Below are 20214 nucleotides of genomic sequence, written 5' to 3' on the forward strand. Positions count from 1 at the left end.
TTGAAAAGTTGAATTTGTATTTAATTATCACTGGATTACAAAATTTTCACATTCTAAAATCTATGTCAAAAAACGTGATCAGGTAAACGACAACCTGATCCAAATCTAACTGAAAAACTCAAATCATGCAGTAACAACTCTGGATACGTGTTGACTGATGAAATGCCAACCTGCTGCGAAAAGGCAACATATGGCCCACACCCGCTGTGAAACCCATGACAGGCTTTGAACCAAAACCTCAACAGTCCCGCAAGATACTACACTGACTTAAACACCACCAGCTCAAAAAACACAAAACAGGCAAACTTATCAGCCAAAAAACAAATTGCTTGACTTTGTTTTGATTTAATGTTCAGCACTCTGCCAAAAGAAAATAGTCCAAGGAGTTGTCTAAGCCTTCATCTTTCAGTAACCGCAAGTAGTAAGATTATAAGTCACAGTGATGCCCCATTGTATCCATAAAATTAATTGTAACAGATCTTTGAATTCGCATTTAATATGGCCTGATGATTATCTTTGTAATAATAACTCGTATGATTATTACTTGATTAGCATATATAATGAATGAGTCATAATAGGAACAATATGGACAACGTACACTAAAAGGAAAAATAATACTGCACCCATGATAGACGTGACGTGCATTACATTTACAACAAAGAAAATAATTCTTCTTATGTCCAACAGCACCCTTTTAACAATTTTAGAAAATATAAACAAATATATTTATTCTTGTGAATTAAGGCGTTTAGGGCAGCAGACGGTAAACTGTCCCACAATTTCTTCCTTCGCCCAAATTAAGTACTCCATGAAATTTAACAAATTTCTGTTTCTACTCTTTACGTACACTAGTATTTCTTGGAAGCCCGAATTCAATTTTAACCAAAATGTGCCACCTCAATACGCAATCCCTTTATTGTGAACCCTCAAAATCTCATGAGATGGAAGCTTGCAACTCAGCCCTCTATTCCATTTGCATGCACCCAATTCAACCCAACCCGATTCATGAGCAACCCTGATAATCTAATGAAGATAAGGGAGAAACCGGAGTTTTCAATAAAATTCCAGTCTGCCTGAAATTGTGATGGGTGGGTTGATTTCAACAAGACTTGCCTTCCCTTCTGAAAGCAATTGTGGTAACGTGTTGGCCTCCTTGGGCGCTACTCCTTCCGCACTCCATATGGTAACATGGGGCCACTGGTTTTTCGAGACTATCTTTTCGTCATCAACAGAGCCAAGTCGGGCCTCGAGTGCAGCGATTTTATCCGTGAAGAGAAGAGCAGTCAGTTCCACAGGAACCTGACGATGGAGGTAGGGGCCATAACTAGCCACAGCTATGACACCGTGACTTCTCTTATGAGCAAGAGTCACATGAGCCTTCTTAAGGATGTCCTCCATATGTTTGTACTTGAGGAAAGCTTCGACCTTGACGTTCTCCCCAGACAACTGCTCCATTCAACACAATATATTACTCAAATTTCTAGTGAATGAACTCAAAAAAGTTGAGGCCAAAGAATATTGCTCACTTTGTTAAGGACACTCTGGATCTCTGCAACAGGCAAATTGACAGCAGCAAAAACAATGGTTCCAAGCTTCCTCTTCTCAGCTGGCACTATGTACTCACCCTTCGCTATCTTTCTCAGTTGTTCCACCACCTGCTGAACTGCAAACTCAAATGGAACCTGACAAGACACAAAAAAATAATTAAAAGCATGTTTGGAATTTGGAATAAGTAAATTCCCCCAAAATCCATATTAATAAAGGTAACTCAAAATGAATTATATAGGCCAATTTCTGTTATCTAAAACGTGAGAATATGAAACTACAGCAGAATTCATTTGCAATTGAAATTATTTCTATTTCCATTTGCAAACAGTAAGCAGATAAGTGCCTTGTTGACTGCTGGAAAAATGTAATTAGACAAAAGAATGCAGTAAGTAGAAGAAGATAATGATAATGATGTCGACCTGAATAGAATTTAAATACTCAGCATTGGCAAACAAAGTGTCCCTTAATTTCTTCTCCCATTTAGCCCACTCCTGTGCATATGAGCCTTTGGTTGACTCCAATCTAACAGAAAAAACAAGAAACAACGATGTAAATATATCCACCAAAGTTAAAGCAGTAACAAGTAATGACAATACTGCCACCAAAAGGGAAGCCTACAATGGAATGGGCAAAACTAGGACCAAAGCTGGGACCACTTAGTAAGTTCTGAAGGAGACTGGGAGAAAAGAGAAGGGAAAAATGCAATAGATTATGTCACATGGTTACTTGAAATAAACAAATTCACAAGATAAAAACAGCTTAGTCTTAATTCCCATGTAAAATATTGTTACCAACGAAGAATACAAGTCAAGAATTAGAATAAGCTTATAAGTAGTTAATCATTTATCAGCTAGAACAAGAAAAAACAAGAGAAGAAAGAATGAAAGTTTATAACATTTAGTTCCTTCAATTCATTGTTGTAGACTGTTCTACAAAGAAGATTTATGTATGACTACTTTGTGCATATATTGTTTAAACTTTTGACCAACCTTCCATGACTATTAGTGTGAAGATTGTATAGATTTATTCCCTCTTCCAGAATCAATCTCAATGGAACAGGTAGAGGACTCCTGCAGATGGAAGAAGTACACAAAATATAAGTCTAATAAAAAGGGGAGAAAAGGTTGAAATAAATGGCATTTAGTTTCATATTCTTCATAAAATAAGAGAATATTCATTGGATATTGGGTTAAGGCAGGGAGGGATGATGACAAAACACTATCAAGTCAATCTTTAGAGGATAGTACAATCCTACAATTCAAAGATTTACAGATCATTGGTCCGTCCCAGGTATAACGGAAAGAGATTGCAATATCATCACCAATGCTCAAGTGCCTAGTTCACTTTTCTTATGTCTTTTGGACCACCTTTTATTTTCTTTTTCCTTCTTTGTTGTTGAAGGGGCAGCTTACTAGCACCTTTTACTTTCCTCTGTTCCAGTTCTCTTGATTATTATTATTATTATTTAAAAAAACTACTTTTTCCTGGTTTCTCTTGAAACTTTATGCAGGGTTCTTCATATTCACTCTATTTCTATTCTCCCTAATCTTTTTTATGGTTCCTTCATCTAGTAGAATGAAATACATTAAAATAGCCAACTAATTTAGGGGGCAACATTCTCACCTGTCAGGTTTCAGCAATGGCATCTTGACAAGAGAGCCGAAACGTTCAACCAGTTCATCCTCAAAGTATTCACGACTCTAAATATATGACCAGGTGTTAGAAAATGCTGAGTGAAAGAGAGTAAACACTATACTTGGTACAGCATAATGTACCTTTCCCTCATAAAGGTGATAAAACATTAGCAGCACATAGCCAGCATTTTGAGATGCCTTGTCAAGATTACCCTAGAATTTATAAAATTGAGGAAGTGTTAGCTAGATGGTAACAATTGGGAGTGTGATTTTTCACATACCTACAAGTATTAAGAGAAAGGCAATTGAATACCGGGTGGTTGACTCGTTGAAGCACACGAAACATGAAAACACCCAATGCATCAAGAGAAAATGGATTTGAGTCAGTCCCTGCATGTTGACAGAGGAATTCAACTGAGGCTGAGATGATAGATGAATAACCTATATGCAAGGTCATCAATTCTATATTACTTAGACTCCTAATTCTCCTCCATATGTGTAAACACAGCACAATCTTGGTGTGAGTAAGCTATATGTATCTGACAGCCCAACAAAATCATCAAACAGGTAATAGCCAACTTGTCACCAGTGTTGAATATGACTTGCATTTCTGAAAGTTGTCCAATATTTAAACTAAAATCATGAAAACAAACTTAGATGCCAATACTGAAATAGGAGACACAAAAGCTTTTACATTTTTTTAATTTTTTTAATCAATCCAAATGGTTTAATACAATAATCTTCTAAAACCTTCATTTAATAGTCCTACATAAATATTTGTGTACTTAATTTATCTAGCATGTCAATTAGGCAATAACTATCTGTTTTATAAATAAAAAAAATAAGGATATTAAGTCAAACTCGTGTATATACATATATTTTTTTGGGAGGGGGGAATAAACCCAGCTCAAACCAAAATACACCTTAAACTCAAAAAACAATGAACATAAAAGCTAAAAGTAGCAAAAATGATCCCACTCTAAAAATTTTGAGACTTTAAACAACCAACACTGAAACTATCTATTTTATTTATTATTCTTTTTGGACACCGAAACTACTAATATGCTTGAATAACCCAAGGCCCAATCAACCCAAAACAACTTGAAAGTTGAAATGATCAATTCTAACCCACTTGAACACCACCTAGGCCCAAGAAAAAAACAGACTAGTTTATCTGTATGCACTCCATATTCAAAGACAGATCTGGAATAGCAAGGGATAAATTTAAGATAATCATCATGCAGACAAAGTATATCAGACTAGCAAACAAACTATGAAATGCATCCAAAGCACACTTTAGCATTTTGTCAACAATAACACTTTAAAACCCAAAAAATTAACAACTTTCTGTTGGAATAAGATACAACCTTCAGAATCAGGTATGACTGGAACAGCTGAAGCTCTGGTGCTACGGCACATGTTTTCAATCTGCAGATACAAAGGGGACCATCAAATGAATTTTCCTAGAATGCTAAAAAACCATATGAACAGTAAAGGGGAAAAGAGAGCTAATCTTTCAGCAATATGTCTCACCTTCCACCACAAAAACCTTGTAATTATTAACAGAAGAATCAAAATATACCATCATTTGAGTATAGGGTTAATTTTGTAGTTCAGCTTTCAAAAGTTCAGTATATAGTAATTAAACAGCTATTATCAGTCAAATCCCTTCGGATTTATCTTTTGTTAACTTCATTGAAGCAGTGTACCGCACATGTCAAACAATGAGAGAGTTACCTGTCTCCAAACTTCTTCATTTGGTGCATTCTTATCCGCAAGAATTATAGAATTAGGTTTTCTCCTGAGCTCATCAGCAACTTTTGGCCAATATCTTCCTGTTTATAACACAATACAAATAAGTAAAACCTCAATTACATCAAGTAACTATTAACAAACCATATATACGAATTATCTAATCCATGTACTTTGGTGCTCAATCCTATTGCTTGTAATTGTAATTTTGTACATAAACACACCTATCAAATTATTCAAGTCTCAAAGTAAAGTAACCCTTCCTTTTGATGTGCCAATGTAACTTGTCAGAAATGGCAAAAGCAAAATATTAGTTTTTCACCAAGCAGTGTCTGATATATCACACACATACACAAACAATAAAAAATACCAGCATTGTCAACTTTTATACCAGTCATAATTAAATTTGGCATTATATGCAATCATTGATAAACACAAATTAAAGAGATAATGTTATTGCCTTTCAATAAAAAAGAGATAATGTTATTCAATTGATTTCAAACTTGGCATTTATGATCCCAATAGACTAGTACATTCAAAAGTTTGATTGGTGGAAATTGATCACACAAAAAGTTATGGAGTGCTTGTTGCACTATGTTATATAATTAAGTTTAAATGGAGGCTGATAAATATTAAAAAACTTATTCTGCATGAAATCACACATACACACACATGAATAGCATTCCTAATTTTGGTCCAACCAAGGTAAGTTCTACAAGCCATAATCTAAAGGTACAACGAAACTGTATTTGTTTGTCATGTCTAAAATGTATTTCATGCAATTGATACATTTTTGTTAAAATTCACCTGCATATATCAACTTTGTGACAAAAAATTATACCTAAATTTTACATAACTTTTTGCAACAAGATTTCACCAGATTTATACAAATTGCAAAATATTTTAACCAATAATATATACTAATCCCAACCAATCATTAATGCTGTTAACACCCCAGCAAACAAATAGGATGTGAAACCATTTCTACCTTGTATATTAAAAAAATTATGAGATGAAGGGCTTAGATAGACATATGCATACAACCATTGAACATAGAGAAGCTTTTAATTATGATCAAGAGACATTGCAAGTATCTTTCATTAAAAAAAAAGAGACATTTCGAGTAAGAAGATCATTATTACATATGGAGCAAAGTTTTAAAATCACCAAATGGTTTCAGAAAGCATATTAGATCAATTTCACATTTATCATGTACCTTTGATAAGGTCACCCATCAAACTCTGAACTGACAGATCATCTCCAAGTCCTCCTGGGGCAGTTAATAGTTCTCTGCAAAGTGCAGACTTAGCACAACCAGGTATTCCTGAAAACGCAATTGTATTGAGGTCAATGCACAGAAATTAAGATGACCATTACACATAATGTAAATAGAGAAAAGAACAATACAATAGCATTCTTGAATCATACATGAGAAAATGCAATATTACTTTTAAGTGAGCTACAATTGAAACATGTTGATTAACATAAGCAAAAAATACACTGCAAAATATTTGGAAAATAATATCAGGCAAACTCTCCATCAGCCATATGTAAAATGGAATACATATTGGACAAGGTAAACTTTGGCTGACACTACTTTTATTATGGAAACAGCCAGCTACCACACAAATAATTCAGAACCAAGTTATTTGATTTAGAAAATTAAATTGAAATGACCACAGTTTGGTCCTGATTCTTTACGTTCTAGGCATCTAGCGGTCGCCAAATTTGATGACCCAAAATTATACCACTATACTGTCAATTAAGTCCAAGCTGCAACTTAGATAGCTTAAGGTACCAACTTGTGGCAAATCAATAAGCTTGGTCAGAAAGAAGATAACCTTTTCAGAAACCAAGAGGAAATGTCCAAGGAAAAGTGCTTCAGGTAAATATTGACTCATTACTCCAACATAATAGAAGTTTTATTGAGTATTAGAGCCCAGTTGGCATCATACTTTTGGGCTGAATGCAACAAAACCATAATGCACAACACAAAGGCTGATTCTTCCTAATACTAATTTTAAGATATTATTATTTGGATTGTGATTCAAACTAGACATAATGTGAGAATTGAATAGTACTGGTTATGAGAATTAATATGCATATGATCATTGAAGATAGCTTATAAGCAGTTTCTTCTCACTTATTTTCAGTTTTTTTTTTTTCTGTAAAAATTCAGAAGCAAATACACGGTATTGAACACAAGAACTAAACCATCCACATATTTACCCACCTATTCCCTACCAACAACTACTCAATCTATGTACTTATGGTCAAGGAGGCTCCTGTTAAATAATAGCATATATTTGTTAAAGAGACTTATTTTTATGGTTAAAAAACCGAGTAGGAAACTAGGGAGGAAAGTTTTTATACATTTGTATTATGCATTATCACACCATATTGCAATTTTCAAGATCATACTTTTTAAACTTAGGTAGTAATATTTACATCATAAATGCAAGAAAATGCATAACGAATGTTTTACATATTAAACATGAATTCTGATAACAAAAGGATGAAAGTTGGTGTGTTAATAAGTTTTTCTTCTTAATATGTTTCAGATGTTGGATAAACAATTTTAATAGTTTTTGACCACACGATGTGTATACAACTGCAGGAAAAAGAAAAACTTTTGCAAAAAATTTGCTTTAAGTGTTAACGAAAAGGACTGAAGGGTTCAAAAGACAATTCTAATGTATTTTTTCTAACAAATTCCTATGCATTCCATGGCCAGTAAGTGCTTCCACAAATGCACTTTTGGCTGCTGTTAAGAAATTCAAGGAGCCTAGATCTATCATCAGACACCCTTTTGCCTTCAAGAGCCAAAGATCCTATCTTTTAGCAACAAAAAAAGAGTATATTATAAAATCAGATCTTAACATTTTGCAACAGTCACCAGGGAATATTTCAGTGACCTTCAGTGTAAGTTAATTCGCCAGATAACAGTAAAAAACTTCTCAACAAGAAAGAATAATGGGGCTTCAGCCAAATGGCAAATTAAAATTACCAGGGAAAAAAACAATCAAACTGTCAGCTTTCTGAATAGTGTCCTTGACTGAGGGGCAAAGACTTGCTGCTGCTGCCTCCTTCTCTGTCGCGAGATCACCTTCTTCGTCTCTGCCTCCTTCAACAATTGCCAAGAAATCTTCGGTTCGTACCAAGTTCCCAGCAGATCCAATTAGAGCCTGATTCTCTGGACTGCGTTTTGCATACTGTTCAAGAAATGACTCCGCTTCCGAAAGGTATATTGCTGATGATAATTGTTTGTTTCCACACTTCCTTCGAATGTACACAGCCCTGAAGTTAAAGCAGAAAAATAAATAAAAGCCCAAGAGAACAAAGAGAGAATGAAATTCATGTCCCAAGTGTATAGAATTAAAATTTCATCATTACCATTCATCGAGCATCTTGCTGAGCTCTCCCCGCTTCCCTGCTGAAGTGCCCCAAATCTTCATTTGCCTAAATACCAGAAAGAAACAAAATTTTTTGTAAATGGGCTGAATTGAAGTCTATTATTCAAATTTTATTGATTTATTTAAGAATTTGAAAATGCAAACATCATGATAGTACAAACTTTGTGGCCAATCATATATCACCACAGTAAAAAGAATATGTGATAAAGTGTAAGATATTAGAAAGGGAAAAAACGTAATATATAATATGAGAGAGAGACAGAGAGATGACCAACATCTGACCATAATTACTATCTAACAACCAAGTACCAAAGCCTCGCAATTTTTTGCTCCTTATTATAATTCACCAAATAGTGAAGTCTCATCTTACACCTTCCTTTCAAACCTCACCTCAGGTAGTAAGCCTTGTAAGCAGCTGGCCCATCCTTGAAAAGGATTGACAACCCATTGCGGATCAGAAATGTTCTCAACTGGCGGGAGGAAAAGGGCAAAGCATGATGAGAATCAGATTCCAAAGGAATATCACATGAAAATTACTATTTGGGAACCATACAAGAAGCAGAATTATAAGAAAATAGGAAATGAATGTTCATCCTCTGGCAATTTGTCTGCTCAATAAATAATGGCCAATAATACTCACTAAAGAAAAAATATTTGTATATTTACACAACACACCTTGTTCTGATAACTATCACATAAAATTACCATTTTGTAGAAAAAAGAAAAAACCAACAGCAGAGGTACAACAGAGAAGAATACTTCCTTAATGTGATGCTCAAAATCCTAAATGCCATGTATGAATTATAATGATAAAAAGGAAGGGCTATATTGATTCATGTAACGGAATTCTCTTAGCCTTGTAGTTATCATTTTGATGCCAACAACAAATCTTCAAACCGAAAATCTAAGCAAGGACAATTACCCACTTTCTATAAACATTACAAAGATGGCCAAATCATCAAATCCAATCTCACAGACAAATTAAACATAAGTGCCTCCTTCGCATCAAGAAAGTTGTAGAAGTAAGTATACCTTATATGTAAGGAACTTCAGTTTAATCATTAGATTTGCATCATCATCAGCTAAACCATCTCTTGTGGATATATTACTGTCATTATTTACATTTCCTACTAGATCATTGTTGCTTTTCGCAATTTCAGCAGCTCTTTCCTTGTTTGCCTTGAACAAATTAATATCAAGAAAAAAACCTGAGTAAAAAACAAAGAGCATGAGAATAACTAACTTTTTGCAACACAAGCAAGTATGTTTCTTCAATGCTTTTAAAGAAAAGAGAAAAAAATGGAAAATAATATTATCACACACAAAACAGATTTTACATGAAAATACATGTCAATTCAGTCATTTGGTATGTTTTTGACCTTAACCCCTTATTTAAATAGCTTAAATTTTTTCTGGACTTTCATCCCTTTTCCAAAATGCAAACAGTCATTTTTCTGAAATTTTTTGGCTTTCATTAAAGACTAATATATATTGTCATGAGTTATGTAGGTTTAGGGCTGTTTTAGTCTTTTTCATATTCTCTATTCTATCAGAGCCTACCTATCCAAAACCCTAAAAAAAAGAAGGTACTCGTCGAATTGTTGTAACCATGCGGATCGGGTTCTATTGAGAATAGTAAACCTTGTTAGTTGAATATAAGGTTGGTTGGTTTTGATATGTTAGTTGATTTGTTTTTGTTAGGTTGCTAGTGTCGTCTTTAATCCGTTGCTATTAAGTATTGCATTGTGTTAGTTGATTGTTTTAATAGCGGTGTTTAAAGGTCAATGAGATGGCGTTGTAAGGTAGTAAGAGTGTGGAGGTTGTGTCCTCACATCACAAAATAGTTGATGTTATGCTAGCTAGAGATGGTTCTACTTTAGTAAAATGGAAGTTTCTAATGAAGGTTAATGTAAGAGGACTTGGGAAGGAAGCACATCTTACTAAACACTGTCGAGATGAAGAAGATGCTGCCAAGGTATGGACGATAGATGATGGAAGATTGTTTTCTCAAATTGTTAATTGTATTGATAGAAAGATGGTTATTTCAATGCAACATACTACGACAGTTAAAGAGTTATGGGAGTTATCGCATGTGTGTTTTTCAGGTACAAATCACAGGAGGTTAGTCATCCGAGTCAGAATGGACGGACAATTATAGATTATTACTACGATTAAAAGAGTGCTACAGAATTTCTACACTGCCATGCTACTTGCAACCGATGCAGCTAAGATGAAAGAACAACGTGAGAGACTGTTTGTCTTTGGTTGGCTATTTGGTTCAGATTCAGAGTATGAAGTGATTCATTCTCAGCTCTTGGCTAAAAAGGATGTTTCTTCATTGTTTGATGTGGTTACCATTGTACTGAGTGCTACCAAGGAAAGTGTTCTTACTAATAGTGATGTGTCTGACCGATCTGCTATCTCACAGGGTACTACTGGGTTTAGCAGTGAATATAAAGGAGGATCCATAAGGGGAAGAGGCAATTCTAGAGGGGGCCATGGTGGAAAGGGATCAAGTGGTCATGCAGGTCCAAGAGTGTGTTATAATTGTCGCGAACAAGGTCACCTCAGGAATCAGTGCTCTAAATTCCTACAGGGACAACAAAATTATCATTATTAGTCTCCTCCATAAGGGCAACAATAATAGCAACAGCAGCAGTATCTTGCCCCCTCTAAATTTGCTCATGCAGCATCATAAGGTGGCGACTCCACTACACCCTGCACTGAAGGCCATACGATAATTACATTTGATGAGGAGTGTTCTAGGTATACTCAATTCCAAAAGTCGCAACAGCCTTCATCCTCTTCTACTACGACCTTAGTTAAGAAATCTCACAGCTTGTCTTTCTTCTTCCTCTCATCATTGGGTCATTGACTCAAGTGCCATTTGACCATATGACAGCAAATTCGAGTATTTTATCCACTTATAGACATTCCAATCATTGGACTAATGTCACTCTTGCAAATGGGTCAACTTCTAAAGTCTTAAGTAGTGGTAGTGTGTCTGTTACTTCGCCATTGCCTTTATCTTCAGTTTTGCATCTTCCTAATTTTCCATTTAACTTGATGCTTGTTAACCAAATAACTAAAGCCTTACATTGTTGTGTTGCCTTCTTTCCTGGTTATTGTTTATTTTAGGATCTCTTGACTTGGAAGATTGTTGGTAGCGAGAGTGAATCCAATGGACTATATCTAATGATTGAAGTTGTTGTTCTTCTTCGTTCTGCTGGTGCATCAATTGCCTGTTCCAATGATCTTTCCCCTTTCCAACTTCACCATCAGCTTGGTCATCCAACTCTATCAGTGTTAAAGCAAATGTGTCCTGAGTTGGTATCTGTGTCTAGTTAAAAATGTGAGTTTTGTGAGTTTTCCAAGCACCATCGTGTGCCATATGTGTCTAGAGTCAATAAAAGGACTACGTCTCTCTTTGAGTTAGTCCCATGACTTCAAAAAACAGTTTTAAGTATTTTGTTACATTTGCTGATGATTTTTCCAAAAGTATTTGATTATATTTAATGAAATTTAAATCTGAGCTGTTTTCCACCTTTGTTGCATTTTGTGCAGAAATTCGTACTCAATTTCACTCTAATTTTCGTATCCTTTGTAGTGATAATGCTAAAGAGTATTTCTCTGAGTGTTTTACTTCTTACATGATACAAATGATATTATTCCTCAATCAACTTCCTATGTGAGCACGGGAGAGCTGTGAGCACGGGAGAGCAGTCAGCAAATTTGTTTACTAAGAATCTTTCTCGAGTTAGGATTGATTATATTCGTAACAAGCTGGGCATGATCAATATCTATGCTCCAGCTTGAGCAGAAGTGTTAAAGATTGATATATGTTGTTATGACTTATATAGGTTTAGGGCTATTTTGGTGTTTTTCAAATTCTCCATTCTACTATAAATAGAATAGTCACATTGTGGATATTGACTTTAGTCTAATATACGAAAAGAAAAGCTTACTTTCACCATTGAAAGCTAACATTAACTAAGCTAAAGCAATTTTAGTACAGAGGAGGGAATCTAAGATTCCCATGGTAAACAAGTACATCATCTTAGTTTTTTCTATTATGAAATTCCAGAAAGGACTAATGACAACAAGGTTTACAGCAAAATCAAGCATATTCAACCCTAGGTATTACCAACAATCTACTTCAGGTACCATCAAACAATTTGAGATGAAAAGATCTCAGCTGCTTTATTGATTTTTCGTCTTATGGTTGCATCAACTGCATAATATTATTTTGCTTTCTCAACATAATAGTTCTTCTGATAATAAGATTGTTGAAACTCTTATCAATATCTACTAGAAGCAATCCTCTCTTAATGAATTCTAACCTTCATCATGCAAACTGTACCCAGCAAATTGTTTTTCCTCACAAAATATTGCTGTTTGCATGTTTCCTTCCATAAAGGTATTAACTTCCACCCACCTTTAATTAGTTTTATCTGTCAACTAGGATATTGTGAGAAAGCATTACTCTATCTAGTCATGTATAGGGAGCTTAAGCAAATCAAACACTAACATAATTTAAGTTCAAGAAATTTTTCACACCTATATATGCACAGAAACTATTTTATTTTTGAGTTTTCCGTGAGTCACAATGACCTGCTGCTGATTTAACGTTTAGGAATCATACAAATCAATTTTTTAAAAAAGAAAAAAAGGTATCAAACAAATCACATGAGCTGACGTTGTAATTATTTGATTTCTAAGCATCTTGCAAGAAGTATGAACATAGATTAGTAACAGAAGGAAAGGAATTCATGAAGCACACAGGCAAGATTTAGCAAAATGGTTTATTTATCACAATAAAATAATCCACAAATTTTGAAGCACCAGATTCTCACAAACATGTTCCTAGAGACTTGAACGTGAAACACTTTTCTATATTCTGCAAATTTGTAGGTTAATGAGCAAAATAAGAACACAACTCTTATACTTGTCTGGATCACTAATTTGAAACTATGTCCTTTAAGTGTATATTAGACCTTAACTAATTGAAAAATGTCCTTAACAAAAAATTAACACTCATCAAGAACTGTTAAGTTCAACATTCAAACACAGTCCAAGTATGCGAATGAAATATTTTTACCTCGATAAAGAGGCCATAATCCTGGCTTTTGCCTGAAGCATTCCAAATTTTTTTGTGCAATAAGACAATGCAGAAAATAATTAATAAGCTTCCGTACAAATGAACAAAAAAAAATGGCTGTAACTAAAAAAATTATAGAGTAAGTTTAAGAAATACCTCATCTCCTTTTGATAACGCCGAAATCCTGAGTCACTATGGACATGAATGACCATTTTATAGAAAAGGTTGTCACTTGAAACAGATTCAGCTTTGTGGAAGTTATGATAACATTTGAACGCAGCTGGGAAACGTTTTTCTCTCATCAGACGAATCATTTCCTGGTTTAGTAAAGAAATCAAATTATTATTTCAAGTGTAAACTATAACGGAAATATCCATGTAACAACTGAAGAGATCACAAAAATTTAGAAACCAAAATTTAATCAGTTCAATCAATGAAGGAAGCTTTATTGGCTTTTGGGTAAGAGGTTAAAAAAGTAATGAAGGAGAATATACATGTGGGTCACTTTAGCTCAGGTTGCTCAGTTTGGGCCATTTCAAGTTTTGGGCTGTTGACTTTTGGGTCAAGTCACTACATGTTGGAGCTTGATAGCAAATTTCATGCTATCCAGTTTGTGGTTATTCAGGTTCAGTTTCAGGCTGGTTGGATATGAACAAGCTCTGAAGGTGGAAGAAAAATGAGAATGTGGAGTAGCCTAACCTGCAACTTAGTGGTTGTATAATCAGCAGGATGAGCTTGCAAAAATTTTGAAAGAACAGATCTATCTGCATTTCTTGAATGCGCATCATCATACCAGTCTGAATGATCAGGGCAGAAAGAAGAACCAACATTTTGAAGGAGTGCCTTTATTTGCTGCAGTGGTAGATTCAAGAAAAACAAAAAGATTCACAGATAAAAAAGTATCCCAAGTGATATAATTTCTTAATCAAATGTGTCACAAATAACCAGAAGACAAAGTACAGTATTTCATATTCAAAGAAATTCCAAGTCACCTGTTTTTCATCTGACCTATTCGCAGCACAAATTTCCCTTAGACTTGGTCCCAAATCTATGCCAGCTGAAGTAGGCAAGGAAATTACATAATTTAAAAAGAGAATTAATTAGTTTTGACTCAAGAGATACACGTCTTTTAACAGCCAACATATTAAATTTAAAGTATGTTCTTAAGCAAAAATCATGCAAAGAATTAAAATGGAAAAAAGAAATGCAGTGCATGCACCATAGTTAAGAATAATAGCACGCAACTTTTGCTTGAAGCTCAAGAGTCAAAAAAATGAAGGAATAGCCCCTCTGATGACTCAGGAGAGTTGATTTCTGATTCCCTAGGCATAGGTAAGGGTGCTTGCACTTTTGACATAGGAATTATACTATCTGGTTGAATCATAATAGCGGTCCTGGGCATTTTAGATAGTTCACTCGGCTTCTAACTACAAAACAACATGCCGGTTCTCTTAGGAGTGTGTTAAAAGTATATAAATGTATTAGAAAAAAAAAAAGAAATATATGCAAGAAAAGAAAAAAGGATGAAAGACAGATATGTCTTCACAAGAAAGTTACTTCATAACCAAGAATATAAACAAAATGAATGAGAAGATACAGCCTCATACCTCCATCGGCAGGCGGAGGAGGGTGATCTTTCAAGACCTCCTCCATATGTTTTGAGCTCTCATGACTTACAATACGAGCTACAAGACCCTCTAAGATTTCTCCCTGCACCTTTATATGATCTTTTGAACCTGCGTGTTGGTAACATGTTGATTAAACGCTGCTCAGATACATCACGATAAATTCCTTTAAATTTACCGGAGAATAATACAGCACCACTTGAATCCAATAACACTGACCCTAAATGTTGAGGATGCAAAATGAAAATTTGCAAACAATTGCTTCCAAGCAGTCACTTCATGATAGTGTTGGCCACAGAAGCAAATGCACAATTTAAGCTGGAATCAGTGACTTGGAAATGCAGCTTATGCATCTGTGACGAAAATGTTGTTTAATAGGTGTAAAAAATAGTGAGACTAGCATGCATTAGAGGTGATTATAATGACATGGAAAGTACACTCCTCTCCCAAACCATTTGAGGACATACATTTCCAAATTACCATCCAGTTTTGTCAAAGGTATAATGCACATCCCTAGGCAATAGGACCCTGTATTGTCCAAGGCACAAGGCACAACAAAAGTGTTCACCTCAATGAAGTAAGGCACTAATTTTGAAAATTAATTTCTATCTATAACAAAGAAAGTTCAATGTATCATGTCTAAAGAGCTTTAAGTATATGATCTTCTAATAAACATTAAAAGATTTGCCTCATTAAATTGCTTAAGGTGGTTCAAAGGTCAAGTGTTATCATAATTAAGCAAAAGTCATCACAAAATACTCACCCATAGCTAACAAAAGAAATTAAAGGGACACTTAAGTGAGGCATGCTTTTCATGCACTTTTTACAATTGACCTTTTGATTGGACATAGCATTTTAAATACTGTCTATTCTTTCATCCTACTTGTTCATTTCAAGAACTCCTTCTGATTGGTAATAGCTAGACTTGGCCTACAGTTTGGTACTAGCAATACTTCCAATACAAATGGCACTTTGTTTGAAAAGCAGAAGCAACTGACCAGCTAACTGAAAGATACTTGAGTGAAAAACTTTACCAGGTACAGATGTATCTGCAACTTCATCGAGAGCCCTACATACAGAAGTCGCTGTTCCTTCTTCACATAGAGCATCATAAGCAGCAAAAAATGATGTCACTGACTTCCTACAGTTATAGAAGATCAATCAGACGCTTTTCTTGTAGTTTCATAATCTATATGCATCTAAGAGAAGAACTTACAAAATAGTGGATGCCACACTCAAAAAATTATGTTTAAAGAATTAGCAAAAATGCATTTGTTGAAAGAGAAATCGCAGTACTAATAAGAAAGAAAAGATGATGCTGAAGGATGAAAAATAGCTACTAATGCCACAAACTAACCAGTAACCACAAATAATTGCACAATTTTAAGATAAGCTATGTTAAGAAACTCTAAACTTTCAAGTCAACCAAGTTTGTGAGAGGAAACAAGGAAAGAAACGACATATAATAAGGCACAAATAAGAATTTGTGCTAAGTCTAATGAATACAAATTTTGGGTAAAAACTTACTTATCAACAAACTCATGAAAAAGAAAGCCATGTGAATTTCAAAATTTAATATCAATTCAAAATTTCTGCTTTATCTTGTTGATATAAACAAGAAGCAGGCAATCACATGAGAACAGTAGACCTTAAATACCAGCAAAAATATCTGATTCTCCATGTTATCACTATAAAGAACCCCATAAACATAATTATTTTAAGGATGTGTAGTTGTAAAGATAATTAATCAAACCAATTTTTGAATTGTGATAACTATACAAATCCTAGATCATCACCTTGTTGAGAACAACCATATGTGATTTGTTGGTAGACGCCATTTACGACAAAAAGCAATTACTTCAGGAGTTGAGTAGAACTTTGGCTTTCTGTTGCCCAATTCAGTGACAGCTGTTACTACCGCTGAAGGAAGCAAGAAAATAAGTATTACGGAATGTAGGACAAACAATATTAAATAATGGTGCAAATTAATATGGATAGTTTCATCATAGACAGTACTATAAATAATTTTCATTTTAAAAATGGAACAAAAACCAGCATTTGCACTGACATTTCATTAACTAAGCTGAAAAAACTACCCCTATCTCAGAAAATTTCTAACAGCACTAAACGAGACTCTACATATTAATAAGAAAAATTAGATCATTTTTTCTTGCTATATGTTTAAAATAATTTTGTTGATCATCAACAAAATTAGATTGACAGCTAGTCAAACATTTCAAAGCAATAAGAAGAAAGTGAAAAAAAAAAAAAACACTTAACCGTAGTCTTCTCGAGGGCGCTGTCCATGATCTCCCAGAACAGCAGTTACCAACTCCATTGATATGGACATATGATTATGCTGAAAGAAAGATTAAAGATCATAAAACTGTCTATTAAGAAGGCAAAAGAAATTTCAATAGCAATTGTAATTGATGCAGAAAGAATATAGACCTAGAATAATAGAGATAAACTAGGCAGCCAAAAGAGGCTGGTCTCCTGCCTCTAAGGCCAAGGAATAAAAAAATGTGGCTCATTGAATATTAACAATTGAATCCTTTTAAGGGAGGAAAAATGATATCAAAGAGAGAAAAGCAAGTTAATAGGAAATGGAGGCAAGCATCAATTGCGCTCGCACAGCATTTTACCATATATCCTGCCGTATGTAATTGATTTTTCATGGTTTAATTCACTGTGAAACGAGTCCTTGTTTGAGAACCAACCCCAAAGCAAAAGGTATACAAGTAAAACACAAGTTAGAGGTACATTCTGCCCGTCCAACATCTAATTAATCATAATTCTCCTTTCATGAGTCTTTTAAATTAAATCATCACCATGGCATTGAGTCCCAGTATTATTAGCAATATTTCTACATATGGATGTGAAAAGATGAAATAGCATGGCAAGAGATAGAAAGAGATCAAGCAAACTCTAATTGGCTAGAATGCTATAAATTCATATAATGTTCATTTTGGTGGATTTCTTTTACACTTTATGTTCATCCGCAATTGTAATTAGAATGCTACCTCAATAAAATCATTGAATTGTGCTTGCTTCTCTCCAGCTTTAGTCCCCCATGCCTCACGAAACATCCTCCCAAGAACAAAAACACCAACAGCAGTGTAACTACAGCAAAAATGTTAAATCCCATGAGTTACAGCAAAGGAAAAACAGCAGAAACCCGAAAGGAGAAAAGAGAAAGAATATATACAGTGCAGTCAAGACAAGTAACTTGGCATGCCCAGTTCTAATGTCAGGTGCTTTTGGGCATTGCCCCCCGCCCCCCACGTTCAGTTGCCTTACCAAGGCACACAGCTTTGGCAACTAGGCATGCTTTTTTGAAAGGAAATAGGCACCTAAAAAGGCACATCTCATTGATGTGTCCTCATTTTGTACAATTTTTATATTTTTATATTTCACTGCATTCTCTTATGTTATACAATTTTTATATTTTGTAATAAGCTATACTTCACGAAAGGGGATCTGCCTATAAATCTGTAATCTATAACACAACTATTAATTTCTCTTTTTTGCTGATACATTACACATCTAATGCTCAATTTTACACTACAACACAAGTAAACACTGATTAAAAAGAACAAAGTAATTATAAGTCACACACATCACATATACCACACTGACAGGTTTAATTGAAACATAGAATAAGTCAGAGTTCGAATCATCAAATTAGAAACAACGGAAGAACCACCAACCAAAAGAATAGTAAAGAGAAGAGGATCCAGGATTTTTACAAGCATACATATTTCCAAAGCTGTTTTTAGCATATGCTCCACCCTCATTACCCGCGTACATAAACAGAGATCCAGAGTGTTTAAGCGAAACCTGTGGAAGTTCCAAATTTATACGTATAAAAATTTATACACATTTCCATACACAAATACTAAAAAACAAGCTTACATTTGGTTGTCACTTTTTCTACTTGCTTTTGGCTTTCGGAATATTTGAAACTAACTTCTTGTAAATATCAAATTCGTATGAATTTTAATTTTCTATATACATTTTTAACAATTTGCTCGTTGTTTTCTACTCTTTGCTTTTCCATTTTAGTAACTTTCAGAAGAAGCAAAAGTAAATAGCAAAATTAACACCAAAAGGAACCTAAAACAAAATCTTAAAGTTATTCTATCTATTGCCTTTTTAAAATGATGTACAAAACTATTATAGCAAAAAGAAGCACAAGCTTCTTAATAAAGAACTTTACAACTCTTCTCCCTTTTCCAAATAAAGGTAAAGAGCTGCGTAATCCATACCTCCAAAGTAGCCAAACCTTTAGACACCATCTCGATCATCCGTATCCTAATCTAAACACATTCAGAGCCAACGAAAATTAATTAACAGGAAAAATATTGCCTCATCGTTCAAAAACGAAGAAAAAATAAACAAACAGTTACCTCTTGATCAGACTTTTCATTTTCGAATTTCGGATAAAAAGTAGCTCTGATTTGTGCAAGTGAATAAGTCGAATTATCAACACTGAAATTATCCAACAAATTAGGCTTCAAAATTTTACTCAAATCAACACTTCTCTTCTCGGTTTGAATATCGACGGCCGTGGCTGTGGCGGTGGCGGCAGCGGCGGCGGTGGGTCCACTCACAGTTCCATACGACGTCGGCTTCCAAATTTGGCCGTTATTATTTTCGGAGATAATCAAATCGCCGAGTTTGTTAGCAACGGCTTCAACAACTGATGCGGAAGCAGACGTAACCGCCTTCGGCTTTGGCTTTTCCTTCCATTTTTGTTTCAAAAAAAAAATTTATTTTGAGCCAAACAGAGAAAAAAGGTAAAAGTTCCATTTATAAAGTAAAAAATTATGTTACCTGATTTTTGGGCATGATTAGGCGAGAAAAAGAGAGAGGGCGAGAGAAAGGAAAATAATAGGAAGGAGAAGAGCGGAGGAAAGTAAACGGAGTGGATTTATTGGGAAGAGAATGGGAGAGAGTGCAAAGTCTCCGCGAAGCCGACATTCAATATTGGAGAAAGGAAGGAAATGGTTATTTGTTAAATCTCAGCGGTAGCTGCGCAAGCTATTCAGCTTACACGAAGCTCTCTAGAGAATCTGCTCAGGAAAACAGACGTGGAAGGAGCGACCCGTCGTTGTAGGGGGGTTTTGTTGTGTCACAAGGAC

At 34.7% G+C, this 20214-nt stretch overlaps 1 protein-coding gene across 2 annotated transcripts; it reads right to left on the reverse strand.

Moving 5' to 3' along the window:
- Nucleotides 573-20214, reverse strand: LOC18590095. Of its 2 annotated transcripts, XM_007015417.2 has the most exons (27): nt 19907-20214; nt 19480-19815; nt 19339-19389; nt 18828-18910; nt 18094-18193; nt 17351-17429; nt 16867-16990; nt 16105-16211; nt 15053-15181; nt 14438-14502; nt 14145-14297; nt 13602-13762; nt 13446-13477; nt 9380-9555; nt 8738-8817; nt 8328-8393; nt 7942-8231; nt 6151-6258; nt 4920-5017; nt 4550-4610; nt 3496-3572; nt 3324-3395; nt 3172-3248; nt 2538-2618; nt 1968-2070; nt 1527-1682; nt 573-1446 (listed from the first exon to the last, which is right to left on the reverse strand). In XM_007015417.2, the coding sequence occupies exons 1-27, from the start codon at nt 20051-20053 to the stop codon at nt 1054-1056; spliced, it is 3405 nt and encodes a 1134-aa protein (XP_007015479.2). In that variant the 5' UTR covers nt 20054-20214; the 3' UTR covers nt 573-1053. The 2 variants fall into 2 exon arrangements, with proteins under 2 accessions (XP_007015479.2, XP_017982896.1); XM_018127407.1 differs by lacking the exons at nt 19339-19389; nt 19480-19815; nt 19907-20214 and having other exon boundaries at nt 18820-18904.

This window comes from Theobroma cacao, chromosome 9 (genome assembly GCF_000208745.1).
Source record: "Theobroma cacao cultivar B97-61/B2 chromosome 9, Criollo_cocoa_genome_V2, whole genome shotgun sequence".
NCBI lineage: Eukaryota > Viridiplantae > Streptophyta > Magnoliopsida > Malvales > Malvaceae > Theobroma > Theobroma cacao.

Coding starts and splice junctions, on each gene's coding strand:
- LOC18590095 (XM_007015417.2), bottom strand. CDS start 20,053: ATGTCGGCTTCGCGGAGACTTTGCACTCTCTCCCATTCTCTTCCCAAT. Junction 6,259..7,941: donor TTTGATTGTTTTTTTCCCTG/GTAATTTTAATT, acceptor TTGCGTTTTCAG/GAATACCTGGTTGTGCTAAG. Junction 2,071..2,537: donor CACACTAATAGTCATGGAAG/GTTGGTCAAAAG, acceptor TTTTTCTGTTAG/ATTGGAGTCAACCAAAGGCT.